General features: G+C 30.0%; 11 protein-coding genes across 11 annotated transcripts; 4 read left to right on the top strand and 7 right to left on the bottom strand. All coding sequences in view use genetic code 12, as the record gives it.

The window, feature by feature from the left end:
* Nucleotides 1-769: 769 nt before the first annotated feature.
* On the top strand, nucleotides 770-3,607 carry COG4 (Golgi transport complex subunit; the record flags this gene model as incomplete). Its single annotated transcript, XM_064904627.1, has 3 exons — nucleotides 770-1,910; nucleotides 1,962-3,389; nucleotides 3,492-3,607. The coding sequence occupies 3 exons, from the start codon at nucleotides 770-772 to the stop codon at nucleotides 3,605-3,607; spliced, it is 2,685 nt and encodes an 894-aa protein (XP_064764607.1).
* A 78-nt stretch (nucleotides 3,608-3,685) lies between these two features.
* Nucleotides 3,686-4,936, bottom strand: YTH1 (cleavage polyadenylation factor RNA-binding subunit). The gene has a single exon (XM_064903882.1). It carries the CDS (start codon nucleotides 4,485-4,487, stop codon nucleotides 3,771-3,773), a length of 717 nt encoding a protein of 238 aa, XP_064764606.1. The 5' UTR covers nucleotides 4,488-4,936; the 3' UTR covers nucleotides 3,686-3,770.
* A 448-nt stretch (nucleotides 4,937-5,384) lies between these two features.
* Nucleotides 5,385-6,881, top strand: OSM1 (Osm1p; the record flags this gene model as incomplete). The annotated part of the gene is made up of 1 exon (XM_064907740.1): nucleotides 5,385-6,881. One exon carries the CDS (start codon nucleotides 5,385-5,387, stop codon nucleotides 6,879-6,881), a length of 1,497 nt encoding a protein of 498 aa, XP_064764605.1.
* Nucleotides 6,882-7,082: 201 nt separating this feature from the next.
* Nucleotides 7,083-8,260, bottom strand: DFJ63DRAFT_18812 (60S ribosomal protein eL33). The gene is made up of 2 exons (XM_064903866.1): nucleotides 8,120-8,260; nucleotides 7,083-7,588 (listed from the first exon to the last, which is right to left on the bottom strand). Exons 1-2 carry the CDS (start codon nucleotides 8,136-8,138, stop codon nucleotides 7,284-7,286), a joined length of 324 nt encoding a protein of 107 aa, XP_064764604.1. The 5' UTR covers nucleotides 8,139-8,260; the 3' UTR covers nucleotides 7,083-7,283.
* A 480-nt stretch (nucleotides 8,261-8,740) lies between these two features.
* DFJ63DRAFT_282652 (oxysterol-binding protein) lies at nucleotides 8,741-10,057 on the bottom strand (the record flags this gene model as incomplete). The annotated part of the gene is made up of 1 exon (XM_064904664.1): nucleotides 8,741-10,057. One exon carries the CDS (start codon nucleotides 10,055-10,057, stop codon nucleotides 8,741-8,743), a length of 1,317 nt encoding a protein of 438 aa, XP_064764603.1.
* A 654-nt stretch (nucleotides 10,058-10,711) lies between these two features.
* On the bottom strand, nucleotides 10,712-12,169 carry GWT1 (glucosaminyl-phosphotidylinositol O-acyltransferase; the record flags this gene model as incomplete). The annotated part of the gene is made up of 1 exon (XM_064907739.1): nucleotides 10,712-12,169. One exon carries the CDS (start codon nucleotides 12,167-12,169, stop codon nucleotides 10,712-10,714), a length of 1,458 nt encoding a protein of 485 aa, XP_064764602.1.
* Nucleotides 12,170-12,435: 266 nt separating this feature from the next.
* SPO7 (Nem1-Spo7 phosphatase regulatory subunit) lies at nucleotides 12,436-14,733 on the top strand. The gene has a single exon (XM_064906704.1). It carries the CDS (start codon nucleotides 12,744-12,746, stop codon nucleotides 14,571-14,573), a length of 1,830 nt encoding a protein of 609 aa, XP_064764601.1. The 5' UTR covers nucleotides 12,436-12,743; the 3' UTR covers nucleotides 14,574-14,733.
* Nucleotides 14,734-15,044: 311 nt separating this feature from the next.
* DFJ63DRAFT_18808 (uncharacterized protein) lies at nucleotides 15,045-16,898 on the top strand. Its single transcript, XM_064903865.1, has one exon. The coding sequence runs from the start codon at nucleotides 15,516-15,518 to the stop codon at nucleotides 16,770-16,772; it is 1,257 nt and encodes a 418-aa protein (XP_064764600.1). The 5' UTR covers nucleotides 15,045-15,515; the 3' UTR covers nucleotides 16,773-16,898.
* A 127-nt stretch (nucleotides 16,899-17,025) lies between these two features.
* DFJ63DRAFT_332753 (uncharacterized protein) lies at nucleotides 17,026-17,358 on the bottom strand (the record flags this gene model as incomplete). Its single annotated transcript, XM_064907738.1, has 1 exon — nucleotides 17,026-17,358. One exon carries the CDS (start codon nucleotides 17,356-17,358, stop codon nucleotides 17,026-17,028), a length of 333 nt encoding a protein of 110 aa, XP_064764599.1.
* A 258-nt stretch (nucleotides 17,359-17,616) lies between these two features.
* On the bottom strand, nucleotides 17,617-18,717 carry MKK2 (mitogen-activated protein kinase kinase; the record flags this gene model as incomplete). The annotated part of the gene is made up of 1 exon (XM_064904693.1): nucleotides 17,617-18,717. The coding sequence occupies one exon, from the start codon at nucleotides 18,715-18,717 to the stop codon at nucleotides 17,617-17,619; it is 1,101 nt and encodes a 366-aa protein (XP_064764598.1).
* Nucleotides 18,718-19,313: 596 nt separating this feature from the next.
* On the bottom strand, nucleotides 19,314-22,161 carry RFC1 (replication factor C subunit 1; the record flags this gene model as incomplete). The annotated part of the gene is made up of 2 exons (XM_064904652.1): nucleotides 19,314-21,602; nucleotides 22,102-22,161. 2 exons carry the CDS (start codon nucleotides 22,159-22,161, stop codon nucleotides 19,314-19,316), a joined length of 2,349 nt encoding a protein of 782 aa, XP_064764597.1.
* Between the last annotated feature and the right edge of the window lie 2,238 nt (nucleotides 22,162-24,399).

Genomic DNA, 24,399 nt, shown 5'->3' with positions numbered 1-24,399 from the left:
AAATTTTGACGTGTGGAGGATTTAGTGCGAAAACGGTAATTTGCATACAAACTCCGAATCACCGTTACATATTTATAGCTGACAAATATATATTAACCTTTCAATATCTCTACAATCACCGTAGAAGTTCGGTATAACCAGTAAGTGGTATTGCTTTCGTAAGGCATAACGTTGAGTTATTAATGTTTAACCAATAATTTGACTTTATCAGTTATCTTTATGATATTTAATTCCAGTTTGCCATTGAAATTTAGTCAATTTTCAGTAAAAGTTTAGAACACCATAATCAAGTCAATTAAACTTGAATAGAGTAACTCCATATTTGTAACAGATACAATTCATTGATGATTTACATTTCTACGGCATTTCAACTTCATTGTTTATAGATATTGCTATTTCAGACTCTAATTTCACTATCGAATGACACTTACAAATTGATTTCATGAAATTAGAAGCATCTGCTCAACAAATTAATCTGTTGAAATTAATATTGAACATACGGAAACCCAAATCGATCATATTCATATACTTTATTCGATTTTGCAACAACTGTCTGTAGTTGGTTTTATATAGTTAATTAGTGCAGTGTGGATGTTTCTTATGTGCAGTCATTTTCCAGCGTTTGTCGTTTTCTTTTGACAACGAAATCAAACACGTATAGAAAGGATCAAAATTGATTGAGAGATCTCAAGATATCATACCATTCATAATCATTGACGCTTTAGATAGTCGATCTGATAGAAGTGAATATACTGGAATATCTAGTGAAATGACTGATCAACTTCAACGACGTGTTATAAGTCGAAATCAGAGTAGCTACGCTAGTTTCAATAATATCAATAATGGTGGTAATCCGCTATTTGCAGCATTGAATGAATCCCAATTAGATAAAACAGTTAAAGAACTTTGTGAACAATATCGATTGGCAACTACTCCTAACGATTTATTCAGAGTAATAGATGACATTGATAATGAACTTGAAAAAATAGATAAAGAGTTAAACAATTATTCCACATTAAAACTGAAACGATTCCAACAAGACATTAATAGCATTGAATTAAATAGAACTACCAAATTATCATCAGCTATAACTAATTCAAGTGAATTAGTTTCAATTTTCCAGTCTGCTAATGATTTAGGACATTCGTTAACATTTAAAATCAAATCGTTAGATGAAGAAATTGGAAATGTTAATAAGACCCTTGAATTTGTAACTGATATTCAATTATTAAGAAATAATATAAATCAAGCAAGTTATGCTATTGAACATAAGAATTATGAATTAGCAGCTCAATGTATCCATACGATCAATTCAAAAGTATCCAAAGATTTAATCCATGGGAAATTTGCTTCTATTGTCATTCCATCAACTGATATACCTGAATTACCTCAAGCTACTTTAAATAATTGGATTGACCAATTAACCGAAATATTCAAATTGAAATTCAATGAAGCTGCTAAAAACAAGAATGTGGAAGATTTAACTAAATATTTCCAATTATTCCCATTAATTAATCAAGAAGAAATTGGTTTAAATTGTTATTCCAAATTCATTTGTCAAATTATAAATGATACTTCCAAGAATTTAATTATAACAACATCATCAGTTCCAGCTGATGATTTAAAAGCTGGAATCTTTGCCACTATCACAATGCAATTCTTTGAAAGTATTTCTATGATGCTTAGCCAACATGGTCCATTGATTAAACGTTGTTATTCATCAACATATCCTAACGCTTTAAATTATGTCATAACTAAGATTCAACGTGAAATTGATTCTCAAGTAGGTATAATTGGAGATACCTTTTATGATGTACGAAGAATTGATAAATATTTCCAAGATATTAAATTATATAATTTCCCAATCCTTTCCAAACGTTTAAACGATTTACAAGAACAAATGCATGATGGTACCAGACTTCAACAACAGCAATCATCTTCACAACAAAGCCATCATCAAGAATACGATTCTATCGATGATATAATGGAAAATAATAACGATTTGGTTTCAATTGTTCAAGTGGGTGATTTAATTAATGAATTAGCTACTATTTTCCATCATTGGTCATTATACTGTAAGTTTATAACTATAAAGTATTTCAAAACTGTTGAATCACAAGATACCACCTTAAAGTTACCTGATTTAATTCTTAATTCAAACTTTACCAAAAAGGTTAATAATAAATATTTACCATCATTTGAGATATTGTATACATTTTATTTCCGTCGTTCCGTTGAAAAGGCTATCACTATTGAAGAATTACCAAGTTTAGATAGTTATCTTTTATCATCCAAATCAGGCATAAATGAAATTTCGAAATCACCCGAACAAGTTCCATGTTCTTCTGTGATTGAAGATATCACCCTTATTCTTAATAATACTTTAAGAAATGTGATTGATTCATCCATCCCATCAACCGTAAAGAAATTTATCAGTGAGAGTTTTAAAGTGATTCAAAGTGATGTAATTAACGGATTTTTAATCAAGAATCTTAATGATAATCAACCAAGATATAATCAAACCTTATCGTTAACCTTACCACCCAATGCTAATTTAGCTAATGGACTTCTCAGCAGTTCAGTTAGTCCAGGTGCCACTAGAAGTAATACCCCTGAACCATCTGGTATGTCATTTTTAAAAGGTGCTCAAAGTGCATTAGGTAATGTGGTGGCATCAGGTACATCCGGTATTGTTGGACAATTACAAACTTCATCAACTAATCCAGCTAAATTATTAAATTTTATCATTTATTTGAATACTGTTGCTATGGGTCAAGAATATTTCGTTAAAGTATTTGAAAATATCATTAAAAATGATGGAAATTTAAAACATATATTCCCGTTCGGTAAAGATTTTGAGAAGATTGAAGTAATATTGCATAATGATTTCATAGATCCTTTTATATCAATCACCAATAAAATCATATCTGATAGTATTATCAATCTTTATAATCAATCCTTGAAGAATAAATTAGTGATTTTAATTAATGATTTCTTACCGGAATCAAATGATGCCACGTATATAATCTATTCATCTAATGAATTGAATGATATTAGTGCATTATTAAAATTCTCATCATCATGGCAATCATTAATTAGACCATATATTCGAACATGTCATAAGAATTTGATCTTAAACAAATTATTGAGATTATTGGTTATAAACTTTGCTAATTTGATCGAAAAGAAATTATTATCAATCTTAAAGAAATTCAAAATCAATGAATTAGGTTCAATTAAATTAGAAAAGGATTTATCTTATTTGATTAATGAAGTTTGTAATGATAATTATCAATTGAGAGAAAGATTTGTTAGAGTCACACAAATGGTATTGTTAGTGGGAATGGATGATGAAGAATATGAAGATAGTATTCAACATATTAATCAAAGTTCAAGTACTAATGGTACCAATGCCAATAAGAGACTTAATGGTGGCATCAGCAGAGAAAATGGAGAAACAATTGAAGAAGGAATTACTGAAGATAACACAGATAAAGAAATTAAACAAGAAGATCAAAAAGATGAAGATGAAGAAGATGAAGTTATAGGTATAAATTGGGTGTTAACACCCCAAGAGAGAAAACAAATTAGAAGATATAGGGTATAGATATTATTTTAGTTTCTCTACAAACAAAAAATGGATAAAAGTTTTCAAAAATGTACATAAATAAAACACGTATCTTTGATATTTGATTCATTAAAAATTTCATTAAATGTAATTATACAAGGTATATAACTATTTACTCTATAAATGCGTGTAATGCAAGGGGTTATATCTTTTGTTTTTTAACTGGTTGTTGTTCATCATTATCATTTTCATCCTCATTATCATTGTCATCAACATCATCAAGTGAACGCTTATTACTTTCTTCTTCAGATTTGATTGATTCGTCTTTAGGTATATCACTATTATTAATCAATCTAACTTGATCAGGTTTGATTCTTAATTTATTCAAAAGATTAAGATCGAATCTTGGATGAGCATATTGACAATCAGGACCACTTGGACAAAACCCAGTTAAATATAATGGACATAATACTTTTCTTGTATGTCTCTTCGAACATTTTGGACCATCAGGACAAAAACCCATATCATAATTTGGACAAGGAGGGATTTTAGATAGAGGATCAACATGTAAATATAAACATTCAGGAGTTTGAGTACAGAATCCATTCTTGGAATAAAATATACATTCGGGCATTTTTCTTAAATTATATTCATGTAAGAATTCACAATGATCATTCTTCTTACATAATCCTCTTAACCAATGCTTACACACGATTTTATTATTATACATGGATGAAACATGTTTATTTGGACAATTAACTCCATTAGGACATGAATTGGTTGGACGTTGGGGATTATAATATTGACAAACAGGTCTATCAGGATCTAAACCAAAGTTAAACTCCCGCCTTAAGAAAGGTTCGAATTTGAATTGTTTATTCTTGGTATCAGGATGTATGATAGGATTGACACTCAACATGGTTTGATATATGGTTGTAGAATGTAAATGACAATTGAAGTAATGATGATTAATAATTTATTTTGAAGTTTGTAAATTTAAAAATATATCATCAAACATCCGTGCTGCGAGAATAAAAATTGATAACATCCACACATCAATACTATATTCTTATCATATTATAAATGTGAAGATAATACTTTACATAGAATATTTATGAAGATATATCCTATACTAATTATACTCAACATATGTTATTATATATAACCATCTACTTTTATAAATTAGACAGATAAAAATATTTTAATGGAACCATTCTTGATTTTGGGAGAACAAAAAATGTGATCGAATTTAACTCTAAAATCATTACACTCCTTGAAATTCCTAATTAGTCGACCACATTTTTGTCAAAACTGAAGAAATGATCACGTGTGTAGTCACATGACTGTGTTAGACATGGTAGCACTCAATCTGTCATCATTTGATGGAGAGTAACACAAATTTACCAAATAGGAAATGATGCTTAAAATGACCCCATATATGAATACTATTTGTATATATACTTTTACATGATCACATGAATTTAATGCAACATTGAATTACTCAACTGTGTTTGTTAATACGAGTTAAGCATTTGTCAGATTGAGTCTAGACGTTATTTATATTTAACGTGTTCCTTCCCATCTATCATTATCATTCATCTTGAATTTGATTGAGTATACTACAACCACAACTACAACTTCTTCTTTGTTAACACACCCTTTAGTTTCAATAATTATTTCCAAGATTAAGGTGTTGACTATTCATTCTAAACGTTTATTGATAATAATCGTTATTTGTTTGATTTTGGGTTTTTACTCGAGTACTATTTTTGAATTTATCCAGATAAATTATTACAGAGCCATTTCACCATTAATTATGCCACCTTCACCTCAAGTTGCCGGTGTTCCTACTACTGTTGTTATTGGAAGTGGATTAGCTGGGTTAAGTACGTGTTTGAATTTGATTGAACAGGGGTTCAAAGTGATTTTACTTGAAAAGACAGACAAGATTGGTGGAAATTCAATCAAAGCATCTTCAGGTATAAATGGGATTCTTACAAAATTCCAACCTCCAGGTGATTCAATTGAATCATTTAAAGAAGATACCCTTAAATCAGGGAAATATCTTAATAATTTAGAATTAGTGGATTTATTAGTGGAGAATTCAAAACTGGCAGTTGAAAAATTAGTCTATAATTATAATATTGATTTACTGAAGATAACTCAATTAGGTGGTCATTCATATGCGAGAACTCATAGGCCAGCCAGTAAATTACCTCCTGGATTTGCTATTATTTCGAATTTAAAGAATCAAATTGAATCAGAGAAATATCTGAATTTAATTCAAATCATTAAAAATGCTAAATTTAATAAATTCATTACCGATAATTCCAAATCTGAAGTTAAAGGAATCGAATATGTCCAAGATGATATCGCTCATGAATTATTAGTGGATAATATCGTCTTAGCAACAGGGGGGTTTTCAGCTGATTTCAATGAAGCAAATCCCAAGGAATCCCTCATTAATCAATTCAGACCTGATTTAATTAAATTCCCTCTGACTAATGGACAACAAACCACGGGAGATGGTCAAAAGATTGCTGTCCGTGATTTAAACGCAAACTTAATCGATATGGATAAGATTCAAATCCATCCTACTGGATTCGTCAATATTAAATCGATCAATGATAAATGGAAATTCCTCTGTGGAGAATTATTACGTGGAATTGGAGGGATTTTAGTTAATCCAAATACGGGGAAACGATTTGTGAATGAATTAGATACGAGAGATATAGTTAGTAATGCTATTATTAAAGAGTGTGAAATTGGATCAAGTTCAAGTCATAAATTAGATCATGAACAATCGATTGCTATTATTGTGATTAATAAAGCTGACGCAGAGGCTGCTATTGATCATATTCAATTTTATAAATCTCAAGGTTTATTAACATTAGGTAATTATAATCAATTATTAGAGTTGATTCATGAATTCAGTCCTGATTTGAAATTTGAATTAACTGATTTTATAAATGAATTCAACCAATATAATCAATTCATATCTACCAAATTGGATTCCAAATTCAATAGAGGTCATTTTGGAGCAGGTCAATTCAATCCTGAAGATCAAGTTTATTTCGGATTAGTCACTCCAGTATTACATTTCACCATGGGTGGAATCGCTATAAACTCCCAGGGTAACATAATCAATCAAAATCAAAAAGTTATCCCTAATGTCTATGCGGCAGGAGAAGTTAGTGGAGGAGTTCATGGTGGGAATAGATTAGCCGGATCTTCATTATTAGAATGTGTTGTATTTGGGAAAGTTGTTAGTGAATCAATCATTGAAAAATCCCCTTTTAAACCATTAGAATAAGATTAAAATACTACATAGATTTTTTAAACGTTCTTTATTACGAATTTAATATATATATATTATTATATGTAAAATATACAAAAATTTAAGAAATGTGATTTTTTTTTGTTATTTGGATTGGGAGGTAAGGTGGTCGTTGTAAGATTGTAGATGAATAGGATAGACATTATTGTGAATGAATGTGATATAATCAAAAATAATTAAACCTCCAAAATTAAATATAATAAATTTTTTTTTTCAATGATATAATAGTGTATAATGAATAATATGAACAAGTATACAACTTGTCGTTTAAAAATGTGGAACGTATTGATAAATAATGATAAACTATATTTGACTTAAGTAGGATATTATTAGATTATGGATGTGGTAGTTGGGGTTATATGAGGAAGATGGTTACACTTAGATGTTAGATGGGTATAACATGATTCTAACTGAAGCACCAAAAGTCTTTGGTGGTAAGTTCTTTTTAAAGTTAGCTCTGATTAAACCATTGTTACCGTGAGTTCTTGAAACTTTACCCCAAATAACTCTAATTTTAGAACCTCTAACTTCTTTAGAAGCTCTGTAAACGTAAGCGATTCTTTTACCTAAGTAAAATTTGGCATCTTGGGAGTTTTGAACACCTTCGATTTGAATCAATGATACGTTTGGGTTGGTGACACTCTTGGAACGTTGGTATGAAATGTGTTTACCTTTAACGTATACTATAAGATAATTGTTAGTATTTTTAGTTTATTAAAATTGTAAAGATAAAATAAATCAGTAAGAATGTGTAATGGGTAATGTGGAAGGTATTGAAAGTGAGGTTGAATGTGGATGGATTTGATTAATTGAAAGTGATTCTGATGATTATTCAGTTGATGATGATGATAATGATATGTTATGGATCTTGATTATAGTAGATTAATATGATATTATATTATGAATATGGATGGAAGGTTATTCACTATCCAAATACACGTATAAGAAAACTTTTCAAATGATTATAAACACAACTATCTGAACTGTACAAGTTTTCAAATACATGCTTTGCATAGATATCTGATGATCTTTATGATGATACTGATGATAATGGTTGATTAGTTACATGAATTCTTCCTTTCTTCATTTCTTTATTAATTTTTGATTGACTCATATCAACTTCTTCATTTCAAAGTGGATTCTCTTTCAAACAACACACATGAACATCACTAGTACTGATCTACCTATTCTCTCTAGTTCTCATTATTACATACATCTGTGAGATTCAGCCATTTTTAATTATTAGTATCTATTATTTGGTTGTATGACAAGAAAGATAAAATTTAATTGAATAATTTTTTTTAGCTTTTTTTTTTTTACTCTTTGAGACTCAACTGGTACTAACTTTTTACTATGAGAGAAAGTTCTACAGTGCGATACAAAATTATCTCTGACTATCTCATAGTAAAATTTTATTATCACTAAAAATTGAGTGAGTATTGCGGTATGGAGTTGTGATTATTTTTCGCTGGTTTGTACTGCACACAGAAGATCATGTGACATGATAACCCTAATAGTATACACGTGATAAACCCTAGGATATTGAGCCTCACTTACCTAAATAGGAAAGCTTTTGGTAACTATTGCGGTAATGATGTATATATCGATTTATCAATTTAATCTAATCTTGTATCATAATAAATGGTATTATTTATAAAAAAACTAAAGAAATCATAACAAATAAATCAAATCAAAAAAACATAAACTAATAGAGATAAATTATAAAAGTATATATGTATAAGTAAAAATCAACAACATTAGATATTAAGATGTATATAAAAGGTAGTAATAATAATATATATAGAAAGTAGAAAGTAACAACGAAGGGAGGACCACTATATTTTAATTTCTGATTCTTGTTCCCATTTGTTTAAATTAAATCTCCAATGTTTTGCATCACCTTCATCATATTTTGAACTCTTTAATGATCCAGATGGAGCATTATGAATTGATAAATTTGATAAACTAGTTAAACTTAAAAATGCATCAGGATTTTGAGATTGTTCATCTTCAGCAATCCAATCTTCATAATCTTTTAAATCAAACCATCTTGTTTCCCAATTAATTCCTGCCAATTGTTCTTTCTTTCTTAAATCACGTTGATTATTTTCAATTAATGATTTCTGTTGATAAATAGTTTCATATTCTCCCTTTTTAATTGCTTCAGCAACTTTATCCCAAATCTTTCTTGATTCTAATTCATGTTGTTCTTCTAATGGTTTAACTATAACATGATTAGCATCTAAAGCTTGAGCATCATAAAATAATTCATCACCATTTTTAGAATGAGGAGTAGTAGAACCTCTTGAAATATATGATTTATCAGACCATTGACCATTAATTGTAATAATTGCATTTTCTTTATTAAGAGTTGAAATTTGATCTTTATAAATTCGAGCTTTAAAACTATTCTTTTTTCCACTAAAATAACCTCTACCACTATATTCTATAACCGTAATATATCCATTGGATGATTGAATATAAGATGTACCTTCTAATTCCACAAATGGTGAAGCAGAAATTAATCCTTCAATATGTAATGGAGGTAAAGTTATTAAATAAGATTCTTGTAAATCTTTATATTCTAATAAAGCATGACCAAATTGTTTAACATTAATAGAAGTAGCAGAAATCGTAGCTCTAATACCATTATAACCTTGTAAATAAGTTTCATTTTGTTTATTAATAATAGAATAAGCCGTCATCGGAGGATGATGACTAACTTGTTCACTAACTAGTATAGTTTCACCAACTTTTGTATCATCATTAGGAGAATCCCATTTCCCAACGAAAACTTCCCCTAAAGTAGGATTTAAAGGATTCTTTTCTCCTCCTAAATTTTCACTTCTTGAACAATATTGAGATCTTAAAGTTGCAATAAACCATTTAGTAACAGCCAATTGTCTTTGTAAAGTTAATAAATCAATTTCATCTTGAACGGCATCTTCAGCTGGTTTTAAATGATTGGCAGCCACTAATAATTCAGGATGTTCTGACCAATATTGAGAATATTCAATTAATGAAATTGGAGCTAAAATAAAAGGTGGAGCAGTTAACGAATATAAATCTCCATTAAAAGTAGCAAGTGATTTAAGAAATGAAGTCCAAGAAGTGGATTGAGACCCAGTGGAGGTTGAAGCAGAAGTAGCCATGATCACTTGATATATCTAGTTATAGCAATGGATGACTGGATGAGTTAAAGAAACGATGAGTTGATAATGAAATACGTAGCCGATAAATATAACTTCACTCTCCCTTTACTGTTTCCCTCTGCCACTTTTTTTTTTCTGTGTTTGTGAATTGCTCAAGAAAAAAAAATGAAGTGTGAGAGCAAATCTATTAGTAGAAAGTAGTAGTAGTTATACTTGTCTATTGTTGTAGTTTCTTCTTGTTGTTGTTGTTGTTTCCTTCAAGATAGTCGAGAGTTGAGAGTCAATGTGATTGATAAACTGTAAATTATTGGGAAACTAATACAGATGGGTCATTTATAATTCCCTGAGATGGATGGAATTCTGTCATTTCTCATATGAAAATAAATAATGACGTACTTAAAAGTTATACGACGAAGGGAACGGAACAGTATACGAGTTATTCAAAATATATCATTTATAGGAATTATCGGAATTGTCTTAATCTATACTAACAATCTGTTCTATTAAATTTATTATCATTATATACGATTTGGATTAGCATACTATTATGACCTTTTTACAGGGGTGGTTTGATAGAAAACGGATACGACAAATCCATTTTAGGAAAGTGGTCATGTGCGCTGGATCACGCGACGAATGCCGATGATAACCGACCTATAACTTTATATAAATACTTCTCTTATTTAATTCAACAGCAATTAAACTTACCACTAATGAATAAATCACCAAGATAAGAAATGATATATAATTTGTGGTGGCTAATGTATTGATTGACATGTTTATAAATCCTGTTAATAAGTTTGAAATCAAAAATAATAATAATCCATTATTATTAGTTGATTCTAATAAATAACTGGTAGTACTTATATGAGGAAATAAACTTTCAATTAAATTATATCCTAATAATAATGTTGAATTATATGCAACTACCCAAAGTACATAATTCAAATTGGCCAATCTTCGAGAAATATTCGTGGTAAGGAATGAATTATTGAAATAATAGAATATGATATGATAAAACATTGTTAATATGATTAATGAATTTGTGGTATTGAACGTTAAGAAACCTGATTTCGATTTAGTTGGTTTGATATGAGAGGGATAGATTAAGTTATTAACGGTAGGATAACCGGTTAATAAAGTTGGACCGAATGATTGTCCGAATAAAAATATACTGAAATAACCTAAGAATGAGAAAATACCTTCTTTATTCATGGTAACGATATTATTTAATCGATTATCCGATGTTAATATGAATGATAAAAGGTCGAATTTTTGTAATCCAATTTCATAAATTAATACAATCAAAAATCCAATTAAATTTCGAGGTAATAATTGAAATAATGGATCTAAAATCCCTAATAAAATAGGTAATAATCCCAATGTGATAAAGAAATTCCAATGAATCCCATATTCAGTAACATGTTCTTGATATTCCAATTGTTTCACACTAACCAACCGAATAATTCCTAAGGCTAAGATCGGGATTGATTTAATAATACTTTTTCGAATGATATGTAAATAAGAAAGAAATGAATTACTATTAGCTTTAGATTGACTTTCCTTTAATAATGAACGAGAATTAACCAACCCCATCGAAAATACAAATGATCCCACACCTAAATCCATTAATGATGTTCCCCAAGTTTCAACTTTAGCGAATCTTCGAGGAAAGATATTGAAATCAACGGCTAAGATTGATAAATTGGTGATTATAAGCATATGAGCTCTATAAGCGGTTATGAATGGTTTCTTTGGTAAGAATTCATTAGGAGTACTCGTAGTCTTTGTCTTTTTAGGTTGGGTTGTTTCTTCCCCTGATTTTAAGATATATTTTGAAATCACATAGATTAGAATTCCAGGAATGATAGTTAAATAATGAAGATAATTGATATTATTACTATAAATAGTGATTGATGCAAGTAAAGTTAAACAATTTACAATATAATCATTCAAGAATGAGAGTTGACTATCTTTCGATAGTGAACTTTTAATCAATGCATAAGTTAAATATGATGTTAATGCAATGGTGGTTATAGTATAAATTTCCAGTATTGATCCTCCGAGTAAATCAGATACGAATAATTCCTTTTGTTCTTTTAAACTAGACATATTGTTATTGTGTTATATGGATGAATATTTAGACATCAATCTGATACTCCAATTGTTGGTATAAGTAAATAGACTAACTCTCCCCACAAAATTAGAGGTTTTGAAAAATCCAACAATCGATAATACACCTGTCTATTCTATTTGATGGGGATACCGTTTCGTTTTGGGTTGAGACGCGTTCGTGTGTTTACCATTTGAGAGGAAATGTCGTTTTTAAAAAATGTCTCTCTTTCCAAATTATGATCTCGTGACCACAAAAAAAATCATTTTTTTTTTTTTTTTTTTTGTTTTAAAGTTGTTAGTTACTCCTGAAATAACAATAAAGAGGAAGAAGACGATAATAGATGAAATTAGAGTTAAATTAAACCAATTTTAATATTACCCATTTTCCTTTCATATAGCGGAAGTCATTCATAGATATAGATAGACTTGTCTTCAACAGATCCACACCTCAAGTCACCCTTAACTCAACGTGAACGCTTGCTACTATCTAATCCTTTTATTATCTGATCAAGTAAACAAACGAGACAAATCCACAAGCAGAAATAGATTTATAATCATTACAGTTTAAAAGATGTCAGAGGGGATTCAACCTTCACCAAATAACAATAATGATGTTAATCATTATTTCCCTCCACCTCCCACTACACCTAAGGCTAGATCAACCACTCCTAAAGGCAAAGGGGGGAATAATAATCGTTACCACGATGATGATGTGGATGAGGAAGATGACGACGATGATGACGATGACGATGATGATGATGAAGAGGATGATGATGATGTGATAGATGATGCTTATGAAATTAATACTAGAGCAAGTTCACCTCCCAGTATGAATAGTGTCCTTAAACCTCCCATCACTCCCCCAAATAATCATATTAATAGTGAGTTTGATCATAATGATAATATCATCATTGCTCATAGTAGTTCTGATAATGATAATAATAACAATAGTAATACCACTAATGATAATGATTTCGTATATGCTCCACCCAAATCACCCCTTATCTCCATCACTGATTCAATGATGAATATAACTCCCTTAAGTTCAAATAATCAATATCTGGATGATTTTGTGGTTTATTCCGATTCAGATGGTGCTTCTCAAAGTTCACTTGATTTAAAGAATCCTCATTCTCATATCCCTCATACCAGACATATTGATGATATCACCAGTATAATTAATTCTGTTAATAGTAGTAGTGATGCTGTTAATACAACATCAAAATCAAATATTAAAAAATCAATAGCGAAAAAATCATCAAATTTATCAACTCCAAAGAGAAGAAGTAAATCTCCAAGAAAGGGCTCAGGCTCTTCAACAGCTGGTACTGATACTGAAGAAGCTAGTGCTACCGGTACAAATCCAACTCCAACTGCTAGCGCTACTGCTACCCCTAAATCAAGAAAAAAAATACGAAGAAAATCAAATCGGTCTGAAGTTGGTAGTGAATATGTTGGAACTGGTTATACTCTGACTCCTGCTACAGGTAAGATTTTCCGAAATTTACTTATACTTGAAGAAAGTTTACGTGAACAAGTTCGTCAACAACGTGCTTTAAGACGAAAATATCTTACATTCTTAGCTGTTTTATGTTCATTAATTGCATCTATAACTCATCATTTATTTTTGGTGGATGATTCATTATCTTCAAGTGGAACTAGAAGAGTTATATTACAATTCACATTATTAGCTTTGATAGTTACCTTAATGTTATATCATTTATCAGGAGAATATCAAAAGACTATTGTATTACCAAGAAAGTTTTTATCATCTACAAATAAAGGATTAAGACAATTGAATGTTAGATTAGTTAAGATTAATACTCCATTAACTGATAAAATCATTGATTTAATCCGAGAAATATCATTATTTATGGTTTCATCATGTTTAAATTCATTTCATAGAATATCCCCATCATCGATTCAAAATCGAAATTCAAAATTAGAAGTATTTTTGGTATCATGTCAATCTCAATGTCAACCTCGAATTGGGGTTACTGATGTTAAATTAGTTCTTAATGCTAGAGTATTCAATCTTGATGTTAGAGAAGGATGGGAAGTTTATCGTAGTGAATTTTGGGTTCATGAAGGAGTTAGAAGAAGAAATCAAATGATGGATTTTGTTACAAGTTATGGCTTAACTGATGATTTAGATAAAAGTAAATTATTAACTAAAGATAAACGAGAAAGAAGAAATAGAAGAAAGAATTCTCAATCGAATGTATCAACATCAACAGGGATTTCAATGTCAAATTCAAATTTAATACCTTCAACACCAATTGTTAATCGATTAAGTGAACAAAATTTACAAAGATTAATGAATAATCATCAAAGTAGAAGTACGAGTCCTTTAAGAAGTGGTAGTTTTGGACCTGAATCAGTTGAATCAAATGACGAATGAGTAAATAGTAAGTATATAGAGTACTTACATAATGTTATCAAATTATTTATTATAAATTGTATATTAAATTAGTAAATAGTTATTAATTGAGATTTTGCTTTCACTAATTAAACTGTTGAAACCATAACTTGTGAAATATTTATTCTTGGTTTATATGTCCTATAATAGTTAATAAAGTAATTTCCTATAAATATATCAATAATGTGATCAATTACATCAATATCAAAATATGCTTTGGTCCGCAATGGACTTTTCATTTATACTCTTGCGATATTCTAATTAGTATAAAATATCCTATAATTAAATGAAAGTAGTTAGCAGACACACTATGACATAGTGTTCTGGATTCAAATCAAAACGAAATGAATGTTGTAATAACTGATGAGTTATAGTTTATTATCCTTTTTTCTTAACAGGACACTCATTCCTTATCAAAATCTATTTATTGGAGCTCATTAACGCAAATTCATAAGAGATCGATACCCATTTCTAATTTCTTTGAAACTCCACTTCTTGATATCCATACATGAGTTTAATATTATAGTGAACATCATAACCTGTAAAAGATTACATCTTCATCTTCATCATCTTCATTATCACCACAGTACGTTTAAGCAAATACTGAATCAAACGATGAATAGTTGTTGATAGAGTAAATCTTACATATATTTGAGATGAAGTTATATATTATAAATTGTATATTCATCATTACATATACATAATAAATAAATTTATCCTCCATATCTATCTCTGTATTTATAGTAAGAATTAAAATCAAATCATAACCTGTAAATTGTTACATCATCAAAAATTTAAACTGTAAAAACAAATAAAAATATAATTTTTTTTTTTTGTATGGGAGTTTTAACAGAGATGAGTAAAAAGTGAAAGATTAAATATTTGCAATCAATAGAAATCAATATAGTTATTAACGAATATACCATGGCTGAAGTTAAGAAAGTTAGTAAACCTCAATCATCAAGAAAGGGGAAGAGAGCCTGGAGAAAGAATATTGATATTAATGATGTTGAATCTGGTTTAGAACAAGCTAGAGATCAAGAAATTATAACTGGAAAGAAACGTACCAATCATGATGAAGATGATGATGAAGAAGCTGATTTTATAATCGATGATAAACCATGCACTACTATCATTAACAAGACTCAAGTTAAGAAATTGAAATCGACTGAGATTTTAACTAATAAATCTAAAATCCCTGCTTTAATAAATAAAAATAAAAAACAAGATAAAACCACTATTCAAGGGGTTAAAAAGACTGATTTATTAAGATTAATTAAATTAAATGGGGGTAAATATAAAGAAGAATCTAAAATACTTAATAGAATTGAAAAGGATGGATTAATAAATGTTGACAATAAAGATTTATGGGGTGCATCAGAAGTTGAATCTACTGCTATTTCTGAATTTTCATCAACTGCTGAAGTTACTACTGCTTCAGTGATTCCAAAAACTTTAAAGACTCAACCTATTAATATTATTGAAAATGATTTGACTAAGAATGTGGTTGATGCTGGTAAATCTTATAATCCATCTTTAGAATCATGGAAATCATTAATTAATAAAGAATATAATGTTGAATATAAACGTGAAGTATATAGACAACAAATGCAAGAATATCAAGAAAGAATCAAAGATTTGATGAATACTTTAGATGATAATGAATCCGATGATGATGATGAGAATGAAGAAACTAAAGAAATTAATAAAGAACTTGAAGAAAAAGAAGAAGATTATAAATTATCAATTAATAAACCTACTCAAGTTAAAATTAAGACTAAGACTAAGAGAAATAGAGAAGCTAAACATAAAAAGAGAGTTAAATTAGAAGATGAATTAAAAGATTTAAAGAAACAAATGCATGATTTACATAAATTAGATGAAATCCTTGAGAAGGAACAACAAACTGAAAAGGAACAACAAAGAACAGAACAAAAATTTAAGAGTAAGAAAAAGGGGAAATTATTTAAATATAATGCCGTTCAAACTCCATTAGAAGTTAAATTATCAAGTGAATTAACTAATAACTTAAAGAATTTAAAACCTGAAGGTAATTTATTCTATGATCAAATGTTAAACTTACAATCAACTGGTAAGATTGAAACTAGAATACCGGTTGCAAAGAGAAGAAAATATACTCAAAAGATTACTGAAAAATGGACTTATAAAGATTTTAAATAAGTCTTTGATTAAATAACTTTGGCATTTCATTTTATAGCATTTTAAATATTGTACAATAGAGAATATACACTTTTACATTCAAATAATTTCGGTAGATATTAAATCGTATAATAAATCGGGTAAACTAATATATAAATAATTGAAGAAAGGAAGGAGTATGAATGGATGATGATATATGCAATGATTGTCATAGTTGTTGTATTGACAATTGTAATGTTGATCTATAGTTGGAGTTGTTATATTAACATATAGATTAAGAAAAGTCCCAAGTACCAGTGACATAACCTCTGTATAATCTTTCTCTAAGAGAGAAGAATTGTGATCTATATGGAGTGTAATAACCTTGGATAACAGTATCGGCGGTCTTGAAATGATCAGGAGCAATAGGATCACTACTTTGACCTCTTTGAACCCCAGTTAGAAGGAAATCTCTCTTCATCATTTTTTCATCCCATTCATCTAAATCAAATCTATCACCTTTCCATCCATTACCCCAATATCTGATAAATTGAACACCATGACCTGCCACTCCAAAGAAGGCAGTCATGATGGCAAATGGTAATAAACCTTCAAATGGAACAGGCATTATTACTATTGTTCTTATGTTTCTTCTTGAAAGTATAATGCAACTGTTTGGTTAAATCTGTTGATAGTTGTAATTTTTTCCACCTCTCATATTTTTTTCTGTAATGAATTCTTTTTTAATTTTGATTGGCTGAGAATTGGTCACGTGAGAATTTTTTACTTAATACACTATGGATTATTATAAAACCAAACGGTACAGATATATTAAAAGTATAGAATAAATAAGTAATATAAATAGTTGATAATAATCATAAATAACTTATTGCCAGACCCGTCTGATAAACGCTCCCATATCAATTGGTTTATCTTGTTGGTTCTTAATCCATGGATGTTCCAACATTTGAGTTGGACTAGGTCGTACATTAACATTAACTTTTAAACATTGATTAATAAAATCTTTAAAAGCAGGACTCCACATTACTCCATAATCTGGTAAATCCGTCAATTGAGGTGGAGCTAATTTATCATAATTAGCTACGAATTCATCATGTTCTGGTAATGGATGTTCTCCAATTGCAGCTTCAAGAATTGTGATACCTACTGACCAAGTTTCACAATTGACACCATATTTCTCCCCCGATAATCGTTCTGGAGCCATGTAATTTCTCGTCCCTACGAAAGTTGATGCTAAAGTTCCATCAAGATCTCGACTTATACCTAAATCACATAATTTGATAGCACCATTAAGATTGAATAAGATATTAGATGGTTTAATATCACGATGTAAGATTCGTTGAGCATTTAAATATTTCAAGCCTAATAATATCGAACGTGCAATTTCACTCAACACTCTTTCATGTAAGAATGCTCCTTCACTTTTAACTCTATTATAAACTTCATGTAATGATTTTGCATCCATATATTCCATGGCAATACAGATATTCCCTTCATGACGGAATGTACCATAATATTTGACAATATAAGGAGAATTACATCTTTCATTAATGATTAATTCTTTCAATTCTATATCTCTAGGTCCAGGTGGTAAAGTCTTTATAGCAAATATTTTTTTAGGTAGATTTGGATCATTAGGTCGAATTTCACATTTAGATACCCACCCACCTGCACCGGCACCAAGACTTCCTACATCATAAATCTCTTTATTTAATGCTAAACTTTCAAGTCCTGATGAACCTAATGTTTCAAGTGGTAAATCTCGTGGATGTACAGTGGTATTGGTGGTGGTTGTGATAGCAGCTTGTTGAGTGTATAGACTTAAATCAGGAGGTTTTCGATCCTTCTTGGGATTTATTTGTAACTGTAGTGGAGGTGGGGCTCGTGTATTATGTTCTTGGGGTGGTGAAGGTATTTGAATTCGTAAATTTTGTGGTCGTCCACCTCGTTCAGGTATATTAAACATTATTGTGGGTTATTACTAGTATGATATGACAAGATTGATGGGTTGAAGTCCGCTAAATTGATGGGAAGATAATTAAGGGAACGTTTTTGTACACGATGATGAGAAAAGTCTATAAATTGAATGATTTGCAAAGGATGAAACAAAGCACTAGGATTTGTAATGAGTAAAATTAGTGCTAGTGTAATGGAATAGAATGGAATGGGATGGAATGCAAATAAACAAGATTTATTTCAGGAAAGTATAAATGATGGTCTGTTATATAGTATGTTGATCCATGAATAGCAATGATATATCAATTGGGTGTTAAAGTAAGGTTGGTTCTAACTAAAACTTCCAATTGTCTTATTCAAATTCTGTCTGTTTATTTATTTATTTAAAATTTGGTGATACTCACTCATAAAAATTTCAGCGACACTTCTCACTTTTGGTTACCCCTGCAAAAAAATAAAAATATAACACCTAACCAAAGGCCGCAAATTTATAGTTATAATGACGAATCAGTGATGTCTAGCACACTACATTACAACAGCTTACAATGCATTAAATGTCAAGATTTACATTACAGTTAGATACATATACAATTATTTTATTTACTATTAAGATGTCTTCTTCTTCTTAGCAGCGGGTTTTCTAGCTTTGGGTTTAACTTCTTTAATTAATTTATCCTTTTTACTATCGATTTTATCACTAGAATCAGCTTGCAGTTCATCTTCTTCATCTTTAGCAGTATCATCATCTACAACATCCTCATAATCAACCTTCTCCTTTCTTGATCCTCCACTTGTAACTGAATTACCTGTCTTATAAATAGCTATAGGATGAGTGGCAGCATTATATTTTCTAGTAAATGTTGATTTAACTTTAGTAGGAATTTTCTGTAATATAACATCACCTTTATCTTGACCCACTCCAAAATCAATTATAGAATCCCAATCTTCTCTCGTTAAATAATAATAATCCATTACATCTATAACTTCTTCAATCCCTAATTCTTGTTGTTTAACTAATGGTAAAGTTAACTTTTTAGATAATAATGATAAATAATCCAATCTTAATTCCTTCTTATCGGTAGAAGTTCTTAATCTGGTATGATATTGTAATTCTTGTAATAATCGTTGATATTTCATTGTCTTTGAATTTTGTCCTAACCAACCAGCAAAATTAATTCGTTGATTAATATTACCTGCCACTTCCAGTGATGGTTTAACTGATGACATAACCCCATGGAATGGTAAAAGACTCCATTGTTGCTCACTCGATCTAATAAGTGAATTGATTTGATCCGATAATGAAATATCATCAGCTGCCAATGCAACTCGTTCAAGATGTTCAGGTTGAGTATGAACTCCTAATGGAGAAGTTGATAAATAATTTTCTTGAATCATTAATGGGGCAAAATCAATATCATTAAAATATAAATCAATCTTGTCATTCAAGGAATGATTTGAATTTGGTAAATAAATTTGTCCGTTTAATAATCGACTTGTAATATCAAAGGGTTTTAATATAGTTTGTTTCTTCCAACTTTTGGCAACGTCTTTAGCTTCATCTGATCCAATACTTTTTTGAGTTTTGGATACAGTTGATAATAAATTAATCATTTGTCTTATATCGTTATTAGTGGCTTGAACCAATTGTCCAATAACAGTTGGATCTAATTTAATATTTTCACGGTGAGCTATAGTCATTAATCGAGATCTAACTTCTACTTCAGTTGGACGTCTGAATGGTAAATCATAAGTAACACGATCAAAAGTTCTCATTTTAGGTAAGGATTTATCATTACAAATTAAAATCATTGGCATCTTAGTAATTCTACAAAAGGCTGATAAAGCACCAGCACCTCCATGATCACCACTTGACATACCATCAACTTCATCCATAATAAGACAAAATCTCTTATCATTCTTATTATGTTCATTACTATCTTTGGCTTTAAAGAAACCAACCACAGATGTATTAGTTAAAACTTCCTTCAAATTCGAATTCAAAAGAGTCTTTGATCTAACATCAGATGCATTCTTCTCTAACACATCAAATCCAAGAGCTTCAGCTACAATATGAGCAGAACTTGTTTTACCAATACCAGGTGGACCACTAATTAAACAAGCTCTAAAAATCCCTGAACCATCAGGTCCTGCATTTTTGAATCCATGTTTTGCATTATCAAACCAGTTATCTAACCAGTTCTTTAATTTTTGAATTTGTCCTTTATTACCACATAATTGAGCGGTATTAGTAGGAGCATATTTAACCGTCCATAACTTCTCATCGTCACTGATTTCTTTAACTGGTTCAGGTGGTAAACGATTTGATGAAGCGGCTTTCTTTACCAATTCTTCTTGTTTTACCTTAAGTTCATTCTGTCTGGCCAATTTTTTAGCTTGTGCAGCATCTTCTTCTTCTTTAATTTGTTGTAATATTTTACGTTCTTCATCTTCACGTTTTAATTTTGCTTTATATGCGGCTTCACTATCACCTCCTTCTGCTGGCATTTCAGATAATAATCTGATAAAACCTTCCTGATCAATCGCTTTTAATTTGAATTGTTTAATCTTTTTCACCTTTGATGGACCTGCTTCATCTCCAATTACTACTAAACTAGTCTTACTGGAGATAGATTTTGTGACTTTGGCACCATATTTTTTAGCTAAATTTTCAGCTGCATCACGATCTAAACTAGGCAACACTCCTGTGAATACAATAGTCAATCCTGATAAACAATTCTCCTTAGCACTTGGTATTTCAGGAGTGTCTGCTCCTCCAGTTGAAGAAGTTGCTTTCGCATGAGCAAAGAAATTGAACTTTTTATCTTCTACGACGTCGGGTAAATGAGCATCTGGAATGGTAGCCAAGATATCCTCAGCAGTTAAACCACCAGATGGCTTGAATGGAGGGGGTGTGGCTGTTCTTTCCTTCTTAGGAGTAGCTTTCCTTTTTGGCGGTGGAGTATCAAGGACAACAGGAGTTTCCTCTTTCTTTGGAACTACTTTCTTAGGTGATTCTCTTGGTTTTCTTGGAGTTCGTGGTTCAATTTTTTTGGTTGCTTCTATTATTTCAAGATCATCATCATCGAAATCGTCATCGAAATCATTATCATCAAATTCATCACCAAAATCTTCATCATCTTCATCGTCTTCTGAATCAATTCTTCCACGCTTCTTGATAGGTTTCTGAGGAGTAGGTTTCTTTGGAGAAGCCTTCTTAGGTGACAGTTTATTGAAATATTTACTCAGAGTTGAATCAGCTGGTTTCTGTTTCTTAGGAGTTGGCTCTTCATCATCAAGATCAATCACTTCAACAGGCTTTCTTTTGGTCGACTATACGTGTTTGTGTTAGTATTTGATCAAACTTATAAAACCTTTGGATCAAAAGCATACTTACTTCTGTCTTTTTCTTCGGAGCCGGCCTACTGCTCTTAAAGAATTCATCAATTCCAACCATCTTGAATCCAATTAGTTAATAATGATAATTCAATTGATGATCTCTTAATGCTGTAAATTCTTGATCTAATAGTAATTTTTCAAATTTTTGATTTTGAAAGTTAATTTTACACGCGCGCCATTTTTATTTTTAGATCCTATCGATATTGTACTGGTATAGTTTTTCATATTTGGTATTGATAAATACTGACTACCTAGATAACTATAGAATAAATTCGAATCAAACGATAAGAATACAAATGCAAGTGGAAGAAAGTAAAGGGTAAATGCGAGATTTTTATAATTTTTATGGGGGAGGGGGGTACATTTTTAGTAGTATTTATAAGTAAATTTGACATGATTGATGAGAATGGAAATGAATTTCTATTTCCCACTCGATTCCTTTTCAAGATATTCCGTCCATAATGAGACAAAACTTTCTTGTTTCGACATCTCTCCATTGGCATTGGCGGAGATTGATGCAGAAGAGTTTGAATTTTGATTATGACTTAAACCAGCCGTGATTTTTTGAGATTCATTCCATTCTAAAAGTGCACTAATTAATTTTAAAGCTTCGAATTTCTTAGTATCACCTCTGGGGAATGATAAAAAGCTTAATAATACATTGGAGATTAATTCTTTATCTATGACGTTCTTATTGGAAGAATTTTGATGATTTATCATTGTTAATGATTTGGTTAAATGCTCATTTAGTATAATGGCTTCATGTCTTAATTTTCCTATTAATAATTGTTTACTATTTAAATCAGTTTTCAATGATTCAATTGATTTGTTTTCTTGTTGCAATGATTCGATGGTTTCATCATGGGTCTTAACTTCTTGTTTTAAGTTTTCTATGGTTTCATTTAACTCTTTATTGATTTCATTAAGTTTATAGATTTGAGCCAGATTATTTTCAATTTCTTTATCCTTAGAACTTATGATAGATTGTAGGTTGTTAATCTTGTTATTCAAATGTATTATATCCACTTCTTTTAATTGATTAATATCTTCTAATAAACCGTCTATTTTGATAAGATTATTTTTATTTTCCATGGTTAATTCTTGTTTAATTAATTCAAATTCATTAATCTGTAATTTTAATTCATTATTCCTTTTTAATAATTTGACATTAGTATTTTCTAAATTGTATTTCTCATCTTGTAAAGTATCTAATTGAGATTGATAATCTTTACGTATCGAATTCAAGTTTGATGATAATTTATCACATTCACTATTCAATTCTGTATTTTGATCTTCAATTAACTTTAATCGATTATTTTCTTTGGTTAATTTGTCAATAACTTCTTGAGCTTCGGCCAATTCTTGTTCTGATTGTTTTACTTTATTGAAAATGGTCTTAACTGATGATAATCTATTTAATAAGTTCTCATAGTTTTCTTGAATGTGTGCTTTCTCCTTTTCTGATGTTTCAAGTTTTGATTCTAACTCTATTATTTTTGATTTGTCTTGTTGTGAATCATCATCTATCTGAGCTTTGTCTCCATTCTGTGATTGTTGTAATTGGGTCTTCTCTTCTACAGCTTGATCTAACTGTTTAGTTTTAGATTCCACTTCAAGAGTTAATTGGGATATTTTATCTTTTAGAAGTTGGATTTCTGAATCATTGTTATGAACATCCACTGAACCACCATTCAGAACAGTTGAAATGCTATTCTCTTCTTTTGTTTCTTCTTCTTCATCATTATCTTCCACTAAATCATCTGATTCATTATCCTTTGAATCATCTTGACTACCACCATTAGAAGTTGCAGCAGTGCTGGTATCGGTTACGATTTCACTTTCACCAGACGCTGTAGCTGAATCCTCGGCCTTGGAAGCTTCTTGAATGGCCTTTGCCTTACTCGCCGACTGCTTCTTCTTATTTTTAGCCATGGTCTAACTTATGATCATATAGTTAATACCACTTTAAAAGTAAATATGAATTGTCAATAACCGATCACATTTTAACAGCACTGTAAAACTCTCGAATCTTTGTTTTATTTTTTTTCTGTCTCTATTTTGAAAATCGAAAACTCAAAAAAATCAGTCACGTGAAAATCTTGAACGATTTTAATTAGTGCCCTAAAACTAGCTGTTTACTCCCATGTAGATATCGTTTTCTGACAAGCACAAAGCAGTATCACCATTTGCAAGCTATTTGTGAATGATTTAGTTTGAATTGCATTTAATAAAGAAGTTTTCAAATTTTTTTAATTGCTTGATATTTTTGTAAAAAAATTGTCGAAAATTATGAATT

This window comes from Scheffersomyces coipomensis, assembly GCF_036884675.1.
Source record: "Scheffersomyces coipomensis strain NRRL Y-17651 chromosome Unknown DFJ63scaffold_1, whole genome shotgun sequence".
NCBI lineage: Eukaryota > Fungi > Ascomycota > Pichiomycetes > Serinales > Debaryomycetaceae > Scheffersomyces > Scheffersomyces coipomensis.
Note: the sequence above shows the minus strand (reverse complement) of the source record. Positions and strands in the feature narration are given on the sequence as shown.